Source organism: Micromys minutus, assembly GCF_963924665.1.
Source record: "Micromys minutus genome assembly, chromosome: 26".
NCBI lineage: Eukaryota > Metazoa > Chordata > Mammalia > Rodentia > Muridae > Micromys > Micromys minutus.
Genome location: NC_137961.1, coordinates 22,325,735 through 22,347,334, shown reverse-complemented (window position 1 = coordinate 22,347,334; position 21,600 = coordinate 22,325,735). Strand labels below are relative to the sequence as shown.

Here is a 21,600-nt window from a genome sequence, read left to right as displayed (position 1 = left end):
GCATTTCTGTAATGATGCCTACTTGATCATGGTGAATGGTCCTTTTGATGTGTTCCAGAATTCTGTTTGCATGAATTTTATTAAGTATTTTTTCATCAATTTTTATGAGAGAAATTGGTCTAAAGTTTTTTTCTTTGTAGAGTCTTTGTGTGGTTTAGGAATGAGCATCATTGTGGCATCAAAGAATGAGTTGGGTAGTGTTCCCTTTGTTTCTAATTTGTCGAATAGTTTGTAGAGTACTGCTACTAGGTCTTCCATGAAGGTCTGATAGAATTCTGCACTAAACCTGTCAGGTCCTGGACTTTTTTCTATTTTCTTTTTGGTTGGAAGTCTTTTGATGACTGATTCTATTTCTTTAGGGGTTGTGGGGCTCTTTAGATGGTTTGTCTGATTCTGATTTAACTTTGGTGTTTGGTGTCTGTCTAGAAAATTGTCCATTTCCTCTAGATTTTTTACAGTTTTGTTGAGTATAGGCTTTTGTAGTAGGATCTGATAATTTCTTGAATTTACTCAGTTTCTGTTGTAATTTCTCCCCTGTGATTTGTGATTTTGTCAATTTGAATACTCTCTTTGCACCCTCTGATTAATCTGGGTAAGGGTTTATCGATCTTGTTGATTTTCTTAAAGAACCAGCACTTGGTTTGGTTGATTTTTTGTATAGATCTTTTTGTTTCTATTAGATTGATTTCAACTCTAAGCTTTATTATTTCCTGCTGTGTACTCTCCTTGGTTTTATCTGCTTCTTTTTGTTCTAGAGCTTTCAGGTGTGCTGTCAAGATGTTAGTGTCTGCTCTCTCCAGTTTCTTTTTGGAGGCACTTAAAGCTATGAGTTTTCCTCTTAGCACTGCGTTCATTGTGTCTCATAAATTTGGGTATGCTGTGCCTTCATTTTCCTTAAATTATAAAAAGTTTATGATTTCTTTCTTTATTTTTTCTTTAACTATGCCATCATTGAATAGAGCATTGTGTTCTATGTGTTTGTGGGTTTTTTGTTGTTTTTGTTGTTATTGAAGACCAGCCTTATTTCATGGTGATCTGATAGTATGCATGAGATTATTTTGATCTTCTTCTACCTGTTGAGGCCTGTTTTGTGCCTGAATATACATATGGTCAGTTTTGGAGAAGGTGGCAAGAGGTGCTGAGAAGAAGGTATATGTTTTTGTTTTAGGATGAAATACTCTATAGATGTCTGTTAAATCTATTTGTTTCACAAATTTTGTCAGTTTCACTGTGTCTCTGTTCAGTCTCTGCTTCCATGAACTGTCCATTGATGAGAGTGGTGTGTTGAGGTCTCCCACTATTGTTTTGTGTGGTATAATATATGCTTTGATTTTAGTAGAGTTTCTTTTATGGATGTGGGTGCCCTTGTATTTGGAGCATAGATGTTTAGGATTGAGGGTTCATCCTGATAGATTTTTCCTTTGATGAGTATGAAGCAGCCTTCCTCAACTTTTTTGATAACTCATGGTTGAAAATCTATTTTATTCATTAGTAGTACGGCTACTACAGCTTGTTTCCTAAGACCATTTGCTTGAAAAGTTTTTTTTTTCCAAACTTTTACTCTGAGATAGTACCTGTCTTTGTTGCTGAGATGAGTTTCCTGTATGCATTAAAATGCTGAATCCTGTTTTTATATCCAGTCTGATCATCTATGACTTTTTAGTGGGGAATTGAGTTCATTGATGTTAAGATGTATTAAGGAATAGTGATTGTTGTTTCCTGCTTTTGCTTTTTTTTTTTTTTTTTGTTCTTAGAGGTAGAAATATATTCATGTGCTTTTCTTCTTTGGAGTTGTTGCAAGATTTTTTTTTCTTTTCCTAGGTTGAAGTTTCCCTCTTTGTGGTAGAGTTTTTCATCATTATCCTTTGTAGGGCTGGATTTGTGGACAGATATTTTGTAAATTTGTTGTTGTCCTGGTATATCTTGGCTTTTCCATCTATGGTAATTTAGAATTTTGCTGGATATAGTAACCTGGGATACCATTTGTGTTCTCTTAGTGTATGTATGTCATTAGTCCAGGATCTTCTAGCTTTCATAGTCTCTGTAGAGAGGTCTGGTATAATTCTGATCAGTCTGCCTTTATATGGTGTGTTACCTGTCCTTTCCCCCTTACTGCTCTTAGTATTCTTTCTTTGTTTTGAACATTTGTTGTTTTGACTATTATGTGTCTGGAAGAATTTCTTTTCTGGTCCAGTTCATTTGGGGTTCTGTAGTTTTCTTTTGTGTCTGTGGTCATCTCTTTAGGTTAGGGAAGGTTTTTTTTCTATAATTTTGTTGAAGATATTTACTGTGCCTTTTAGTTAGGAGTCTTCGCTCTATTCTATTATCCTTAGGTTTGGTCTACTCCTTTGTGTCCCACATTTCCTGGATGTTTTGGTTTAGAAGATTTTTTATTTTTGCTTTATCTCTGACTGTTTTGTCAACGTACTTTATGGTATCTTCTGCCTCTGAGATTCTGTCTTTCATTTCTTGTATTCTGTCGGCGATGCTTGCAGCTATGACCCCAATATTTTTCCAAGGTTTTCCAACTTCAGAGTTGTCTCCTTTTATGATTTCTTCATTGCTTCTATTTCTGTTTTTAATCCCGTCACCTATTTGTTGTGCTTTAGTAATTTTTGTGTTTCATCTTTAAGGGCTTCAACTTGTTTGCATGTGTTCTCTTTGGTTTCCTGTACTTCTTTAAGTGTTTTATTTAATGTGGTCCTCAAGGATCTCCATCATTATCATAAAGTATCATGGTAAGTCTAATTCATGTTTTTTCTGGTTAGTTGTACCCACTATTTTCTGTGATGGGAGAACTGGGTTCTGATCTTGCCAGGTTGACTTGGTTTCTGTTTCTTAGGTTCTCTTGCTTGCCTCTTGCCATCTTGTTGTAGGTGATGCTAGGTGCTCTGACTGGTGATCTCTCCTGGGGGTCTGTGGGCCCAGGGTCTCCAAAGAGAGAGATTGCTCATAAGTGTTCAGCTCTCTGGGTAGCCTGAGAATTCTGATGGCAGTGCCCAGTCCTGATGCAACTGGGGTGGCTCTGTCCTTGGGCAGGAACTGTCTGTTTCCCAGGCAGCACTGCTACCTGTGCACTGAGAGGTCCAGGCATCCTCTCCTGGGATAGACAGATAGAGGTAGTGTGTACTTACCCCTGGGCTCAGGAGAAAGAGCCCTCCTGTGGCTTTTCTGGGAGACCAACAACCTATGGGCAGGTCACCAGTCCTGATGAAACTGTGAGAGCCTCTGAAAACCTGTAATCTACATGTTTTCTGTATATCTTCTTAGAAAGTAAACATAATCTCTACTTGTTTTATATATTATTTCTTGCTTGCTTGCTTCTTTTCTTCTTTGTGTGGTCTGTGTGGTTCATGCATGTGTATTTGCATGTGTAAGTGCATGTGGAGACCAGAGAAGAACTTCAGTTTTTTATTATTTTGAGACAGTTTCACTGCATCTGAAGCATATCTTATTTAGCGGGACTGATTGGCCAAAGAGCTCCCTGGATCTTTTTCCCCTAGTCCTAAAATGCTGTGATTACAAACATTAATTAGTATTCCTGCCTGGCTTTTGACATTGGTCTTGAAAATATAAACTCAGGTTTTCTTATTTCTATGGCAAGTGGTCTTACCCGTTGATTCATCTCTGAATTCAGACATTGATATTTTTTATTGAAAATACTTTTTATACATTTTCTTAATACAGTTTTCCCTACTCTGACTTCACTTAGGCCCCCTATGTTCTTTACCTATCAAAGTTCACATTCTTTTTTTAATCTTGATCACCAGAAGATAGACATCTGTACAATAATAATAAAATAAGATGAGATAAAATTAAATCAACCAAATTGGAATGGAACATAGAAGAAAAAGACTCAAGAAACACATGTAGACACAGAAACACACAAATTCACACATACTGAAATGCCATTAGAACACAAAACTGGGAACATTATAGATACAAAAACTAACCTGTAAGTTAAACTATAAAATTATAAAGGAAAGTACAGACTCCTGACAAATCATTATGAGGTAAAGAATGTTCAACATGCCATTGAGTTGGTTTTGTGTTTTCTATTTATTGGCAGGCAAGGAGCCTGGCCTTAAGAGTGGTTTTCATACACACTGAGACTCCCTTGGAGACAAATAGTTTTTCTTTTGGGAGTGGTTATCAGTTTGAGATAATTGCTGGGCTAACCCAGAAAGTGAGAGATTTTTGTCTACTTTCCCTCTTCATGCCTATGTAGCTTCCTGTATAGGTCAGACCTGTGCAGGCCTGTGTATGCTATCACCGTCTCTGTGATTTCATATGTGTTTTTGTCCAGATGTGTGTTCTTGGTATTCTCCAGCCCCATTGCATACTACATTCTTCTTGCCTTCCACTTTCACAGGGTTTCTTGACCCCAGATGATATGCATTTGATGGAAGGTTTCAATTCAGGACCGAATCTTTCAATCTCTTGTGAATCTCTATTCATTCCCGTCTACTGCAGGAGAAAGCTTCTCTGATGATTGCTGAGCAGGGCACATATCTATGAGTAAAGCAAAATATTATTGGGAGTCATTATATGGTTTTATCCCTTCAATATAACAGAAATATTTATTTTTCCATTAGGACCATGACTTATCTAGCTTCAGGATGTTGGTTACTTGAGTAGCGTCTGAAATAGATTCCTTTTCATTGAGTAGGCTTAAATCCAGTCTGATATTTGTCCTATTAGCTTTGTGGACAACTGAGCGAATGCATTTTGTGGGCATAATAGATTAAAGGGTTTGTAGCTATGTTGGAGTTACCTTTTTCCTTTGGTTACTGTACATAGTGCCTTCCAGTAACATAAACAAGTTTGTATGGGTGAAGAAGGTTCCAAGTATGCAATCACTTGGCTTTCACTGTATCGATTAAGTTATAAAGCTGTGGTCTTCAACAAAAGGATGTTACCATCAGTTTTGAACAAGCAATAGAACTAGCAGTAACCAGGGGTTGTTTGATGATTCCTATGGAGCCTGTTTCTTTAAAAATTCACTCATATGTACCCAGTTCCAAAACTGAAAACTTCATTTGGTGATGAGAGTTATCCAGTTTGGACTGCAAATCACCCATTTTGTGATTTTTTTTTAGATCAGCTTCATATATAAATGTATTTAGGAAGCTCTAAAAGTGTTTGTTTTTTATATGGCCTTCAAATTTTCTTTAATTTTAACTTTCCCTCTCTGTGTATCCTTGCTCACCATGCCTTTTCATCACTCCCCATTATCTTCCCAATCTAGCACCACCCTCCATCTGCCCATCACTATCCATTCAATTTCCCCTTCCAAGAATGGTTCAGCCAACCTCCCAGTAACTCATTCTATACTTAACTTCTATGGTTATATACCCTCGTGTAAATGAATAAACACTATATTTATCTACTGGGGTCTATATTACTTTACTTGAGATATGTTTTTCTAGCTCCATCCATTTAACTGTGAACTTCATAATTTTTTTAAACTGCTTAGTAATAATACATTGTTAAAATGTATCATGTTGTAAATGTTATACATTTATCCAGTGATGAATATCTATTTTGTTTTCAATTTCTTCTTATTATAAACAAACCGTCAATGAACATGGCTAAGCAAGTGTCTCTGCAAGGAAATTTAGAATCCTTTGGGTGTATGGCCAATAGTGGCATATCTGAAATTTCAGGTGGATGGAGTCTCATGTTCCTAGGAAACCACACTCTTATTTCTAAAGTAGCTCCACAAGTTTGCACTCCACCAGCAATCAATGACTGTTCCCCTTACTCCTCATCCTGTCAGCACGAGCTGTCATTTGCTTTACAGATCTTTGTAGATCTGTCTGGTATAAGGTGAAATCTCAAAGTAGTTTTCATTTGCATTTCTCTGATAACAAAGGTGTTGAACATTTCTTTGGTGTTTCTTACCACTTTGTATTTCTTCTTAGGTGGATAGTCTGTTCATATCTGTACCCACTTTTTAATTGAATTGCTTTCTTGATATCCATCTGTTTTGTCCTGTATATATTTTGATATGAATCTGCATGATGAATAATTTTATGTCAACCTGATGCACTCTAAGGTTGTCTGAGAGAAAAGATAATTAAGAAAATGCCACTTAGGCTGATGTTGGCTGTGGGCTTGCGGTAAACTGCCTTTATAGTTGTCCCTTGATTATCTAGTCTCTTCAGAAATTTTATCATTAAGAGGTATTGGATTTTGTCAAAGGTCTTTTCTGCATCTAATGAGATAATATTTTTTCTTTTTTTTATTAATTAATCTATTCACTTCACATTCCAATATCAACACCCCATCTTCTTCCCCCTCACACAGATCCTTCCCCATTCCCCTTCCCAACAGAGGGGCACAGCAAATCATTGCAGGACTAGGCAATGCTCTTCTACAGAGAACAGAAACCGGTGCCCAGCTAGGGAAACTAGATCTGTGTTGCTTCTTTGTCTCTACTTTTTGTTGTTGTTTCATATCTCTATCTCTTTACTTGTCTATTTCTGAAGAAATAGTACAGCTTCTGAAATTTCCTTAATTTATAAATGTTAGAGAAGTGTTGGTGTCACTTTAATGAGATAATGTGTATATAATGCAAGGCAGAGGAACCAGAACACTTAATAATGCAGTAAATGCAAGATATTAATGGGATAGTTTATTGTTCTTTTTCCACATACGGTCTACTTAACTTCTAAATTGTTTCCAATTATATAAATGACCTAATCTATTTTCAGGATTTAATTTGTGCCTGCTTTGTTTATTTTATCCCCTATTTTCTTTCTAAATGTAAACATTGCATTTTAGTCTCTTATTATGATTTCAGAAACTCAACATAAAAACTTGAGAAAATAAACAAAAAATAGTTGAAATTATCACTACTTTCTACATTTATTGGAGGACTGAAGTGTACAATAAGCCATAGAAAATAAAAATGGTTGTGATGACTACTTTTTAGATGCTTGTAGTTTATAATTTTGAAATGACAATTAACAAATTGTTCTATGTGGCAAAACTATTGATAAATAGCTATGCTGTGTGGGAAGGGAAAGGTAATTTTTGTTTTGAAAATTTTCCTTGAATTATATAATATTCTAAAGGTTTACAAGTTATAACATAATCAAATTATGAGTGGTGAAAACAAATGCATTAACTTCTAAACTTAGGGTACAATGGAGGCAGTATAATTAAAACTATATTAGTGACTGATTAAAATGAAAGCAATAAGAAACAATGCTATTGGGCTGGAGAGACTGCTCAGTGGTTAGGACAACTGACTGTTCTTCCAGAGGTCCTGATTTCAAATCCTGGTGACCACAGGGTGGCTCACAACCATTGGTAATGAACTGATGTGTGTCCGAAGACAGCTATAGTGTACTTATATATAAAATAAATCTTAAAAAAGGAACAATGCTATTTAAATGTCAGTTTGTTGATAGATGATGTATTTCTACTATTGAGAGTAAAGTAAAACTCTATGGAAAATTTTTATGTATTGTGAAATATTATTTTTCTTTGTTCAGAAAATCTTCTCCAAAGGTAGAAGAAAAGAAACCCCAAACTGATACATCACACAACATATCTCTATATCTCAGAGAAGCACGTGGTGGCCCTAGTATTGATAAAGAAGAAGTATCCGCAGCCAAGTACCTGGCATTCTTAGCTATCTTAAAGAAGCTGTAAGTATTCTTAATGGAGCAATTTATTTTGCTGAAGACTGTTGTGATTAGTTCCTTTTAGTTTTGCTTGAAAACAGATGTGTGTTATTCATGACTTAGCATGAGTGAGGTGATCAGAAGTGGAATTCCTGGAGAATGTTCTATGACAACAGCCTCCATAAACTCAATATTTATGCCTAGCTGTGGATAGCTCCCATTTTCAGTTTCATATTGTGAGAAAAACATGTAGTCTGTACTCATGTTAAGGAAAAATTATGCTTCTGCCTTCATTAGTTTTTCAATACTTGATGGCTTTTCACAGAACTTAAACTGGTTTTCCATCACAGATCCTTTAAATACACTTAAATTTTATTTCCTGTCATTTCCTGGAGCATTTTCTCTTGTAACTGGGACACAACTGCTTAGTGGTAGAGAGACACAAGGACAGGGAAGAAAATGAGATTGTAATATAATTACATCATCTAACACTTCTTCCTTCCTCTAAATTTTCCCATATAGCTCTCTTCACTCTCTTTCAAATTCATGGCCTCCTTTTAATTAATTGTTGTTATAGAACTATATGTTTATATACATACATCATTAGTTGTTGTTACATATCTATATGTTGATATGCATACATCTAGTTCTCATGGTGGTTCTTTGAGGCAGATGTAATGAGTTATTACAACAATCTGGGTGCTAAAATCAGTATTTGCACTTCTATAATATGTTTGCCTACTTAATACTAGTGCATTGGTATTATTGTTGTTGTTTATTAAATTACTATATACTGAGTAGCTTAAATAATGTGCATTTTGATCTCTCTCTCTCTCTCTCTCTCTCTCTCTGTGTGTGTGTGTGTGTGTGTGTGTGTGTGTGTGTGTGTGTGTGTATCCATGTGTCTCTTTTTCATCTTATTTTCATCTTTTTATCTTTAGGCCATAGTGTTTCTGCTCTGTTTAGTATGTCAATGTTCCTACCAAGGAATGCAGTGAGTGAGCTGTTCATTTCTGGAGCAAGAGATCTTCTTTCATGGTCATGTTGTTGGCAGAATTTTAAATTCCTTACAGTTAAGCACTGATATTTTCACTTTCTTGCTAACTCTCAGTAGGGTCATCTGATTTAGACACACCACATACACATATTCTCAGAATGGAAAATTGTGTGGCTCAATCCTATAGATGCTGACATATTCCTTTGTTTATTTCTGTCTAAATAAACTAATGTCATGTCCACTGATATGCTGTTTTTGTTAGTGAATAGTAAGGTTTAGTGAGTCAATGGTAAGAATTTTAAAAGTAACTACATTACACCCTCTAAAATTTTTTATACTGTTTGAATTTCACTGAATAGAAATTAATTTTGAGTTGCTATAGTTACTTTCAAATGAAATCAAATCTTGCTGAGAATATTAAGTCTATTGAGTATTGATAATTCAGTGTAATGTTTAATCACATTGACTTTATCATAACTTCTACTTCAACTAAGTAGTTCTGAAGTTAGTACTGATGATGTACGGTGGCTTTGGACAAAGCTCAGTACCTGTTTGAGAACTAAAAGGGACAACAGTGAGTCACCTGTCAAACAGATGGGGTGAAGGAAAGAGGAAGGAGGGTAGAGAAGTGGCTTGGGTGACTTGGTGTTAAATTTTGTTTTTTAAAGCACATCATATTGACTACAAATTCATTCTGTGAGGTAACTAAGGCACTGAATTCTACACTAAGAAGTAGAGCTGGGTAATTAAAATTACAGTAAACAAAAATAAGAGTGAAGAAACAAGAAAAAAGCTAGCGGTGCTCATGACAAGCAATGTAAGTCCATTTTGAAGATGGTAAGATAGACTTTCAAGTCAATTCTCGGCCTCAACTTTTGCCTGATGGTTACTAGGACATCACCTTGCTCTTTTGTCTCCCCATCCTTTGACAAATCTTAAAGGGGCAGTGTATTCTGATGAATACTTTTCCTGAAACTATGCATAATTGCCAAAGGAGAACACTTCAAAAGAAACACTTTTTCAGGAGTAAGCATTGAACAACAAATACAACGAGCAGCTGAGGAAAACTGTAAACTTTTCAACTGTTTTGGACATAATGAATAGGTAACTTCATCCATTTATGAATAAACTCAGCATAAACTTTTGTGTTCTTTTTAGTAATTTTTCCAGCATTGGAATTTTGCTCACATACAATATTACTTTTCACGGAGCTCGTATTCATAAATATAAGTGATGAAGTATACTGCTCAGAAGCACACGGGTCAGTGCTCAGGGCTTAGGAGAATGTTAATGCAGCCTCAGCAGACAGAGCTCCGTGGAAACCAACAGGGAAATTCCCTCTGACGGGACACACGATGGGATATTGTATGAAGTAAGAAGAAAGCAGTCAAATGACGTGTACTCCGTGCTAAGGAGTATGGTGATGTGTGTCAGCAGCATGGTTTACAGTACAGTGTCAGTAAGAACACATTCCAGAAAGGTGCACAAGAGAGGAGGCTGGAGGGAGGGGAGAGGCCTCGGAAGGACTGGGGAACCAACTGAGGGACCATGATGGGATTTAAAGCTGGTGGACTGTGAACAATTCATGTCTTTGTAGTCAAACTATGAGTGTCATGAGCAGATTCAAGGTAAGCTGTCCGTCTGTGGTACCAACTATAACACCACCAACTTCTAAAATGCGATCATGAAATTCTTGGAGAAAACAATTTCTTATTTCTAACCTACTATGCTTTAAAGGGGCGACTTATATGAGTTTTGGGATGGTGCATAGAGTTCACTATCCCATGCACTAATGCAAGGAACTAAAAGAACAATCTCTGAAAGCAGCTTGAGATCCTTAGAGGAAATGTGGCCCAGTTGTTATATCGTCTACTTTCTCCAATTAAAGATGCTTTCTTCGAGGGAACGCGGCATCTGAAGATCATTAGGTTTCAGCTGAGCAGTGATGCAGAGCCACTTTTCAGGAAGGACTCAGAGCAGCTCCTCCCCGAGAGAAATCAGTCTATTTGCTTCTCAGAATTGGGCAGTGTAAAATCCAAATGCATCCTGGCTCTCCTACTGTGCCCTCCAGTGAAGTAGTTCATAAGATGAGGAACCACATTCTGGGACTACATTTCCAGGCTATGTGCCAATCAGAGTAACATGCTATAAAGCTATCAATTTTTGCGGAGAAGTCACACTTGGAGGAAAAGTCTCTTGGAAACCAGTTGGGAAGTTTCTCATCTAGAAAAAGAAAATCTTCATTTGAAGTTGGGATAATAAAGAATTGTGTAGTATAGTTACTTTGACAGAATAGATATTTCTGACAGGAACCATGATCATGGATAGTACAGGAATGTGATTAACAGAAGACAGTGACTTGAGATGAGGTGACAAAGAACAGAAATGTAAATGTTGTTGTCATCATATATATATTATGAAAGAAGAATGATACTGGAGTTTGGTCTGTTTGTAGCAGTAAGGGTCACAGTTTCCTTTGGGAGATATACACTGAAGTCATCAGAAAAAAATCAGGGAAAGAACCAGACTGCTGTGAACATTAGCTGTGCAATCTTTGGAAAAATTTCTCTTTTTAATAGTTGGTTCATTAATCTATACTTGGGATACACTTGTACAATCATTATTGCTAAACCCGAATGAATCAAAACTGCTTTGTATGTACTTCATGTGGATAATTTAAAAAAGCTTGCTACGTCTTAAAATAATTTTCCATATATATATATATATATATATATATATATTTCCCTTATGGTATATGAACAAATAATAACTATATATTATGTATCTGTGTTAGTTTAGAAAGTTGACCAGAACACTTTCACACTATAATTTTAAATGTTTCATATTAGAATGGCTTACATTTTAGTGCACTTTGAGATGTACCTTTATACTAATCTCCTGTAGTTTTGAAATAAACAAGATATTCTACTATAATATTTTCACTAACACAATTTTACTATATTAATATATTATTTCAAAATAGATTTTAAAATAAACCTTAGTTTTCTTGGTTTGGGTGACTTTTATATTTCAAAGTAAAATTTTTTTCACAGAAATGTTTTTAGAAGTATAAATATGAAAACTTGGAACACCAAAGATACAATCCACAGTCTACATGAAGCTCAAGAACTTGGAATGCCAAAGAGTGGATGCTTCAGTCCTTCTTAAAAGGGGAAACAAAATATTCTCAGGAGGGAATACAGAGACAGAGGTGGAGTAGAGGTTAAATAAAAGGTCATCCAGAGACTGCCCCACCCAGGGATCCATCCCATATATAGACAACCCAGACACTATTGCTGATGCCAAGAAGTGCATGCTGACAGGTGCCTGATACAGCTGTCTCTTGAGAGGCTCTGCCAGAGCCTGAGATATAGAGGCAGATGCTCTCAATCAACCACTGGACTGAGAATGGGATCCCCAGTGGAAGAGTCAGAAAAAGGTCTGAAGGAGCTGAAGGGGTTTTTAATCCCACAGGAAGAACAACATCAACCAACCAACCCCCCCCCCCAACCGAGCTTCCAGAAACTAAACCACCAACCAAAGACAACACATGGGGGGTCATATGCTCCAGCCGCATATGTAGCAAAGGATGACCTTATCAGTCATCAGTGAGAGGAGAGGCCCTTGGCCCTGTGAGGGCCTAATATCCCACTATAGGGGAATGCCAGGGCAGGGCAGTAGGAGGGAGTGTGTGGGTGGGAGGGACATTCCAATAGAGGCAAGGGGAGGGGGACAGGATGGGGGTTTCAGAGGGGAAACCAGGAAAGGAGATCACATTTGAAATATAAATGAAGAAAATATCCAATAAAAATAAATAAATAAAATAGAAACACACATGAGGCAACTGTGAAATCAGATTCTTCTGATTTTATAGGAAGATATTAATATGTATTTTACTACAAATTTAGAAACATAAGAACAAGAGTCTTGAGTACAGATGTATTATAAGAGTCGTCTATAAATTACACGCACATATGATTTCTTAAAAATGTAATGTCTAACAAAATTTTAATAACATTCTCCATGTACTCACTAAATTCTCACAAACATTTTGTCATCTCCTGAGGTAGTTCTAACTTTTCAAATGATTTTTGCTTACCTACATACAACTGGGTTTTCAAATATGGGCATGCAGTTTTACACCAAGCAGTCATTGTGTTATGCAAAATAATTTTAGAAAGACTTAGAAAATGAAAACCAGATCATGTCAAACATAAAATCATGTGTCATGTAGATATTTCTAGTAGAGCATGTCTCTACGAGGAAATTTTGTAGATTATACTCTAAAATTACCTACAGAAAGGTTTCAAACAGTTTGGTTGTCTTTAATAAATTACACAGTAACCCTATTAGTCCTTTGTCTCTTTTATCCACTGAATATCTGTTCTTTGGGTCCTTATGTACTCAAGGGCTACTGGTTCTATAAATTTGCTTTACAAGTCTTAGATTGCATCAGAGATCAGACAGTAGTTCCAATGTGTATTTCCCTCATGTGTTTATGATGCATTATTTGGCTATTGTAGACTCCACTCCAATGAACAAGGACATACCAGCATCTTTGTAGTATGTTATTATTATATAAAAAGGCATGGTAGGGAGTTCTAGTTTATATTCATTTGAGGAACTGCTATAGTGATTTTTCTTGTCTGTATGGGTTCACATTATGCCAGTATTTTAAAAGGTTTCAATTTGTCCACATTCTCACCATTATATATTATTGCTCATTAATGTGATCCATTCCGAGAGAGTGGAATATTAGTACACATCTCTCTGGCTCAGGATGTTGAACAATTTTGAATATTTTTATTGGCTATTTGTACTTCATTTGAGGGGTGGAAAGATAGGTCAACATAAAATTCATAAACATGTTCAATTACATTAACAAGAACCAAGGGCAGAAACTACGTGTTCAAACCTATAGATGCAGATAAAGCTGCTGATAAATGATAAATAGAAGGAATATACTTCCACACTATAAAGGCTACCCATGATACCTACAGACAGCATTATAACAAGAGGGGAAGAATGGAGAGCATCTGCATCTGTATTTGTCAGGCTCTGGCAGAGCCTCTCGAGACAGCTATATCAGGCTCCTATCAGCAAGCACTTCTTGGCATCAGCAGTAGTGTCTGCATATGGGATGGATTCACAGGTGGGGTTGTCTCTGGATGACCTTTTCTTCAGTCTCTGCTCCACTCTTTGTCCCTGCACTTCCTTTAGACAGGAGCAATTCTAAGTTCAAGTTTTGACAAGAGAAGATATCTCCATCTCTGAACCTGGGGCAGTGCCTAACCTCTGGATAAGGATGCTACAGGTTCTATCTCCATTTTATTGGGTATTTCAACTAGTGTCATCCCTGTTAGGTCCTGAGAACTTCTTGCTTTCCTAGCATCTGTGACTTTCTACCCCCCAGTTCCCTGTACCCCGTTGCTACACACTTGTATTAAATTTCCAAACCCTTTGTACATCTTCCCTGTCTCCTCCTACACTGGTCCTGTGCCCATTTTTCTCTCCATCTCCTCTCTTCATCCCAAATCCCTCCCTCCACCTCACATTATTATTTTGTTCCTCATTCTAAGGAGGACTGAAGCACCCACACTTCGTTCTTCCTTCCTCTAGAGCGTCATGTGGTCTGTGGATTATATTGTGGGTATTCTGAGCTTTTAACCTAATATCCACTTATCAGTGGCTGTGTTCTTTTGTGACTGGGTTACCTAACTCAGGATGATATTTTCTAGTTCCATCCATTTGCCTGAAATTTTCATTGTTTTAATAGCTGAGTTCTTTATATATATTGGCTATTACTCCTCTACCAGATGTTGTTTTGGTAAAAATCTCTTCCAAATCTGTTGATTGCTGTTTTGTCCTAATGACAGTGTACTCTGCCTTACAGAAGCTTTGCAATTTTATGAGGTCCCATTTGTTGATTTTTTTTTTCATGTTCCTATTTCTTTTTTATTTATTTATTTTTGAAAGAAAGATATTAAATTATAATTAGCTTTAGATGATATTTGCGGCTTTCTTTTTTAATTAAACAACTTTATTTAAAAAACAAAGATAAATGTACAGATTTTAAAAGCATTTTTTGCATAACAGTATATGAATACATTTTTGTCAGTACTTGATATTTTTAAAGGTTTGATAGTAAAAAAAACGAAAAATCATTATGCTTAATCTTTATACACCAAGAAAACTTTGACTATTTCCAGGTTACATTTTGTTTTACATGTACTTTATGCTCATTGTAACTAGTAAGATTTTAAGAAATACTATCAAACCATTTGCTGATTCTTGATCTTAGCACATAAGCAACTGGTCTTCTGTTCAGAAAAATTTCCCCTGTGCTTATGTGTTCTAATGTCTTCCCCACTTTCTTCTATTAGTATCCGAGTATCTGATTTTATGTGGAGGTCTTTGATCCACTTGGACTTGAGCTTTGTACAAAGAAATAAGAATAGATTCATTTGCATTCGTCTTCATGCTGATTGCTAGTTTGAACAGCACCATCTGTTGAAGATGCTGTTCATTTTCTATTGATAGTTTTTAGTTCCTTTGTAAAAAATTAAATGACCATAGGTGTGTGAGTTTATTTCTGGGTCTTCAATTCTATTCCATTGATCTACCTGTCTGTCTCTGTACCAATACCATGCATTTTTTTTTTGTCGTGATTGATCTGTAACACAGCTTGAGTATTTTTGCATTGATGTTCATGAGGAAATTGGTCTGAAATTCTCTTTCTTTGTTGGGTCTTTGTGTGGTTTAGTAGGTATAAGAGTAATTTTGATATTGAAGAACAAATTGGGTAGTGCTCCTTCGGCTTCTATTTTGTGAAATAGTTTGAAGATTATTTCTATTAGTTCTTGATACAATTCTCCAATAAACCCATTTGGCCCTGGGCTTTTCTTGGTTGGGAGACTTTTAATGACCACTTCTATTCCTTTAAAAGTTATGGAACTGTTCAGATGGTTGATTTGATTCTGATTTAACTTTGGTTCCTGGTATTTGTCTAGAAAATGGTCCATTTTCTCCAAAATTTCCAGTTTTGTTGAGTATAATCTTTTGTAGTAGGATCTGATCCTTTTATGAATTTCCTCAGTTCTGTTGTTATGTCTCCCCTTTTATTTCTGATTTTGTTAATGTGAATATTGTCTCTGTGCTCTCTGGTCAGTCTGGCTAAAGGTTTATCTAGTTGATTTTGTCAAAGAACCAGCTCCCAGTTTTGTTGATTCTTTGTATATTTCTTTTTGGCTTTACTTGGTTGATTTCAGGTCTAAGTTTGATTATTTCCTTCCTTCTACTCCTCTTGGGTGTATTTGCTTAAGTTTGTTGCAGTTCTTTCAGATGTGCTGTCAAGGTCTCCTGCACCTGAGATTCTCTCTACTATCTCTGGTTTTCTGTTGGTGATGCTTGCATATATGACTCCTGATCTTTTTCTAGGTATTTTCTCTTCAGGGTTGTCTCCCTTTGTGATTTTTTTATTGTTCTCATTTCTGTTTTTAGACCCTGAATGGTTTTGTTTAATTTCTTTACATGTTTGGTTGTGTTGTCCTGTATTTCTTTAAGGGATTTATATTTTTCCTTTTTAAGGGCTTCTACCTGTGTTCTCCTGCCCTTTTTAACATAGTTATTTGTGTCCATCTTAAAATTCTCTGTCTTCATTATGAGCTGTGATTTTAGGTCAAAATTCTGCTTTTCCAGTGTGTTGGGTTGGTACCACTTGGGCTAGGTATTGAGGCAATAGCGGTGATCTCACCTCTGAGCTTAGGTATGTCAGCACTACTGGTATTATGTTATCATTCCTGGCATTGGGGTCCAGAGAGCTGTGCCTTAGGGCCTGCTCCTGGGCACAAATAGAAGCCATAATACCATTACATTCTCTTTAGGTAAATTCCTCCCGATTGAGAATATGGCTTGCTTTCCACTAGGGGCTGTGTCTGACTCTTCTTCAGTATTTGCCACACTACTGGGTCTGTTTACCCTTCAGATTATGTACTCTTAATCTGTGATGTCTTGTTCAATAGTTTCTTTTTCAGTTGGGTCTTATCTGACTTGTCAGTTGCATTCATTGGGTTTTTCAAACATGCATCTGCACGTTCAATGATGAACCTGACATTTGCTCATTAAGAAACCATTTATTTGCCTCAAATATTTTTAAATATAATTTATTTCTTTAGAACTTTCATGTATAATTACTGACTTTTGATACAATTTTATTGTGTTTTAAATGTGTTATATATTTTGATGTTTTATTAAATTTTATGTCAATTTCATAAAGATTTAATAATAATTTTAGCTTATAATCTGTTTTGTTACTTGGTGAGAAAATTTCTTACTGCGTTATAAGTTTCCTCAATAGATAATAGTACCTTTCTTATTCAGGATTAGTCTAGATATTTATATTCATTTTAAACTTCCTTAGTGGACCTTAGTAAAATTTCATATAGGTTTATGTTTTTCAAAGATAATTTTCTTGTATAACTTGGGTATATCATGATGAACTAGTTACATTTTCCTGTTGTAATGAAATACCTTACAAACTCAATTTAAAGGAGAAAGGCTTTATTTCAAGTTGCAGTTTGAAGGGAAATTCCATGGTATCTAGAAAGGTGTGGCATCCGAATTGTTAGTAGCTCATTACGTTACATTCCCAGTCAGCAAATACACATTGAAAGATACATTTTCTCATTTTGCCTAATCAATTTAATTCGGGCTTAGGAAGTTCTGATGCTCACATAGAGCAGAGATCTTCCCACCTCAGTTAACCCGATCAACATAATTCTTCACAGATACGCTAGCTAAGAGACTTTTCTTCAAGGTGATTCTAGACGCTGTTAATTTTGCAACCAATAAATCCCCCAACCTAGAATAAAATTATTTTTATTATACTCTTTATGAATTTTAATATATGTGAAAATTATTTATCTAGGCTCCTATGTATTTGTAAATAGCTGCCTTAATGAGCCCACATTATTATAATATATTTACATATATTTTCTTTTAATCATTTTAAATGATTAATGAAGTCTGGGAATAATGTTAATTTTATCACATATATATTTCTTATTCAGGAACATAATAAATATTTATATATGTTATATACAGTATATATAAATATATTCAACTTGTGGCTATATGGTAATTGGAACATTAAAGCAATGGAGCATTTTTATTGACAAAATGGTTTTTATGTATTTTAATATCTTGCTTACAGCAATTTCCCATACCTTAAAATGTTGCATCCTTTTCAAATTGTGGAAAAATTACGTATCCTTCCTGAGTTTTTTTATTTAAATATACGTTGAATATTTCTAGTTTCTAGTGCTTTGTAAGACTTAAAGAGCAGGCACAAGAAGTACCTAAATGCATAGAACAATACACAGAGTAGAATCCACAAATGCAGACACACAAAGGCACACGGACACACACACACACACACACACACACACACACACACACACACACACACACACACACAAACACACACACACATCTTCCTGACCATTTTCCATCCTGAGTTTTGTCCCCAACAGGATGGCTTATATTAATGACATCATCTATTCCTCCTTGTTCCTTGCTGTCAACTGAATCCATCCAGTGGAAACAATAAAGAATTAACAGGGGTCAGAAGCCCTAAGGTCTGAGATTTTTCCCTGGCTGTATCTTGCCACTCTGCCGCGGTTGGGTGCATGCTTTTATAAAATGCCTATACTGGCTGCTTCTGTGTTGGTGTGACCAAAACAACCGACAGAAGCAACTTGAAAACAATGCCAGCCTGGAGTCAAGTATTTGTATTACAACCATACTGAAGACGTTTCAGATTTAAACCATAGTCTCTCGCCTTCTACCTCTAGTGCACTCTCTGAATATCAGTGACCTCAACTTTCCTCGTCTCTTCAGGGCAAAAATGGTCAAAACATTTTGTTTGTTTTTCTCTGGACCTGATTTCAGCTCCTGATCTATTAACACCTCTCTGTTTTCCCTCATTCCTGTGCAGTTACTTTCTTATATAGTCTTTTCAATTATCCATCCTCAGGATGTTACCCTTTCGGATGGTAGAATATATATGTGCTTCTGTGTTATATTCTCAGTAGCCCAGAGTGCTACACGGATCCACACTGTCTAGTTCCTAGTGGAAAACAACCAAACCCAAACCACAACCTCATTATATCATCCCATGTTCTCTAATCAGCAATATCTTTTCTATAACTTCGACAGTGTTTCTTTGCTTTGTAAATTTCTCTTCCTCTTAGGTTTCCACTGTCTTCATGAATACTTTTAGGATAAATCCATATGCAAACTTTTATTTAGACATTGTTCTCAACAATTTTCATATGGCTTATTTCCATGGACATTTGTTACTAAAGTGAAATCTTTTCTAAAGAGGAAATGTCTTGCCTCTTCATTGCAGTTTTGTGTTTGCTTGGCATAAAATTTATAGTGTACACTAAGCTATTGAATACATATTCACATTGCATTCAGCTGTTTTTAGTAGCAACGAATGCATACAGACCTTGTCAGAATTGGAATATTGTGGTCTATAGTAATCACAAGTTGTGTTGGAGGGAAACAAGCTCAAGTATTTTTGTTGTTTTGAAATGCTTTCCTTATTATGTTGGTACTTTAACACAAGGTAGAGTCCCATCAAATTTAAACTACATGAGATGTGGGATTGTAAAAAACGTATTAACTCTCCCAGTAGAATCAGTGCAAAAGATTAGGATTGAAGAAGTTGTACGTATTTGAAAATTAATGCTCAGTTAATTTCTGATGATAACTTCACACTGTGAAATTTTGACTTTTAACTAGATTCAAGAACAGATTAAGAGAAAAATAATTTTTTTAATGTAATTCAATCACCCAGGGAAATCTTTTAACCAGGAAAGATGTGGTCTAAGGAACTATTTTAAAACACAATAGAATATAATGAGTGCTCAGTGAGCAAAATACTTCACACATGCTAAGACTGAATTCAGATGCCCAGAACCAGATAGAGCTGATTGTGTGGTACAATGGCACTATAGTCCCAGCACTACTACAGTGCCGTAGAATGCAGAGACAAGAGATTTGTAGGAGCTCCTTGGTACGCAGCTACATGGCTATACCGGGAGGCAAAATCTGTAAAACCCTGTTTCATACATGGTGGAGATTGTGCCTCCACTTGAGATGGTCCTTATGGCATGCAATCCATGTACCTAATGGGTATATATACATAGACATACTCTCAGATGAAAGATTCAAAAAGGATACAAAAATGTATTCTGTAATGATAATAGTAATACGTATTCAACAGTAAAAATCAAGCGTTTACTTTCTGGAAAGGGAAGCAGTAATGAAAAGTACACATACAGAAAAACCCGTGGCCTGATGAGAAGTAGGGGAATGACCAAGTGCCAGTACAATGTCAGCACAGCCCATGAGATGGGGACAGAGTGAGGACACGTAAACCTGACACGAATTTTATTCTAGACATGTAAACACATGCACTATGATGTGGGTGAACATACAATCATGTTTAAAAAACACAATATTGTGCAAATATATAAATCTTCATACACTCATTGGGCAGTCTGGCCCACAGAGCTATAACTGTACCCACTCATACCTCACAAGTGAAGTTATTGCAATATTGTGGTTGTGACAGATGGCCTCATCCTCAGCAGTCATTGATGAGAGGATAATGTAAATCACAGTAGAGCCACACAGCAGACTGCAGCTGTGCTGGAGAGAGGGTTCTGAAACCATGCTCACCTCCACAGGGAAACCTGAGATACAGAGATGAGTTGAAAAGCATGTTGTGGCTGTTAATGTATAGCATCATTTTGCTTATGTCAAACTTAGAAGGAAACAATGGCAAATGTCTTATATGTAGAAAAAATGTGGTTTATTACAAAGCAACAAAAAAGAAGATAGAAAACTATTTTAACTTATTCTACTTCTTAAAGCACAGTGGATTAATAAGTATTTAATATTTTTATTGCTTTATTATTTAAGATGGGTACAAGCATTATATTATTGTGGATTATTTATATACAATATAAAGAATAAAAAATATAGGGCACCTTAAACATAGGCTATTCTCAGTTGAAAACATAAAACCCCCAAATCAATTGAATAGGTTTAATTCAATTTATTGAGTCTAGGAAAACAATTGGAAAAATTCATTTTTGATAATAAAAGTCTACATGGCCTCTTTCCATTTGTATTTTTCTTTAAGATGTTTCACTAAAACTCAGCAACCTCATAGTGCAATAGAAGTGGGAGTTGGAGGTATGTAGGCATTACAGAGTATCACACCAAGCTAAATTCAGCATTTCTAAGTCCACAAATGTCATTTCTATGAGGCAAGAACATTGAAAATCAACTCATTTATAAGTTTTGAAATCTGTAATACATTTTCTACAAGATTTATTTATTTTTTAACATATAAGTACACTGTGGGCATCTTCAGACACACCAGAACAGGGCATCAGATCTCATTATAGATGGTTGTGAGCCACCATGTGGTTGCTGGGATTCGAACCCAGGACCTCTCAAAGAGTAATCAGTGTTCTTAATCACTGAGCCATCTTTCCAGCCCTTGTCATCCATTTAAAATGATAGTCATGATCACCATGAGTCTTTTTACTCTAAAATTTTATGTCCTTTGACCAAAATCTCCTCTTTAGCCATCCATTGCTGTCTGCCCTCCCCCACTTCTGGTTACTATTTTTGTGTGTGTGACTGTCTGTTTAACCTCAACAATATCACAAGGAGGCGAAACATATGATTTATCTTTCTGTGCTGTCTGACTGTGTTTGAATAACGTTCCTTAGATTAATACGTATTTCCACAAATGATAATTTTCTTCTGTTTTGATATAAAAAAATCAGCCATCTATTGACAGGCACTGTGGTTGTTTTCAATCTTCAATGTAACCATGCCGTGAGCATGAGGTCTTTTTGACATATTGATATGGTAGCTCATTTTATT

At 35.9% G+C, this 21,600-nt stretch overlaps 1 protein-coding gene across 1 annotated transcript in view; it reads left to right on the top strand.

Annotated features, from left to right (window-relative positions):
• The window catches only part of CNBD1 (cyclic nucleotide binding domain containing 1), a gene marked incomplete at both ends in the record, with an annotated part of 312,854 nt that overhangs the window by 49,231 nt on the left and 242,023 nt on the right, over positions 1-21,600 (top strand). Inside the window, one exon of the mRNA XM_080938558.1 lies at positions 7,503-7,658. Within this exon, the coding sequence (XP_080794684.1) occupies positions 7,503-7,658 (156 nt within the window). The remainder of the gene's footprint in view (positions 1-7,502; positions 7,659-21,600) is intronic.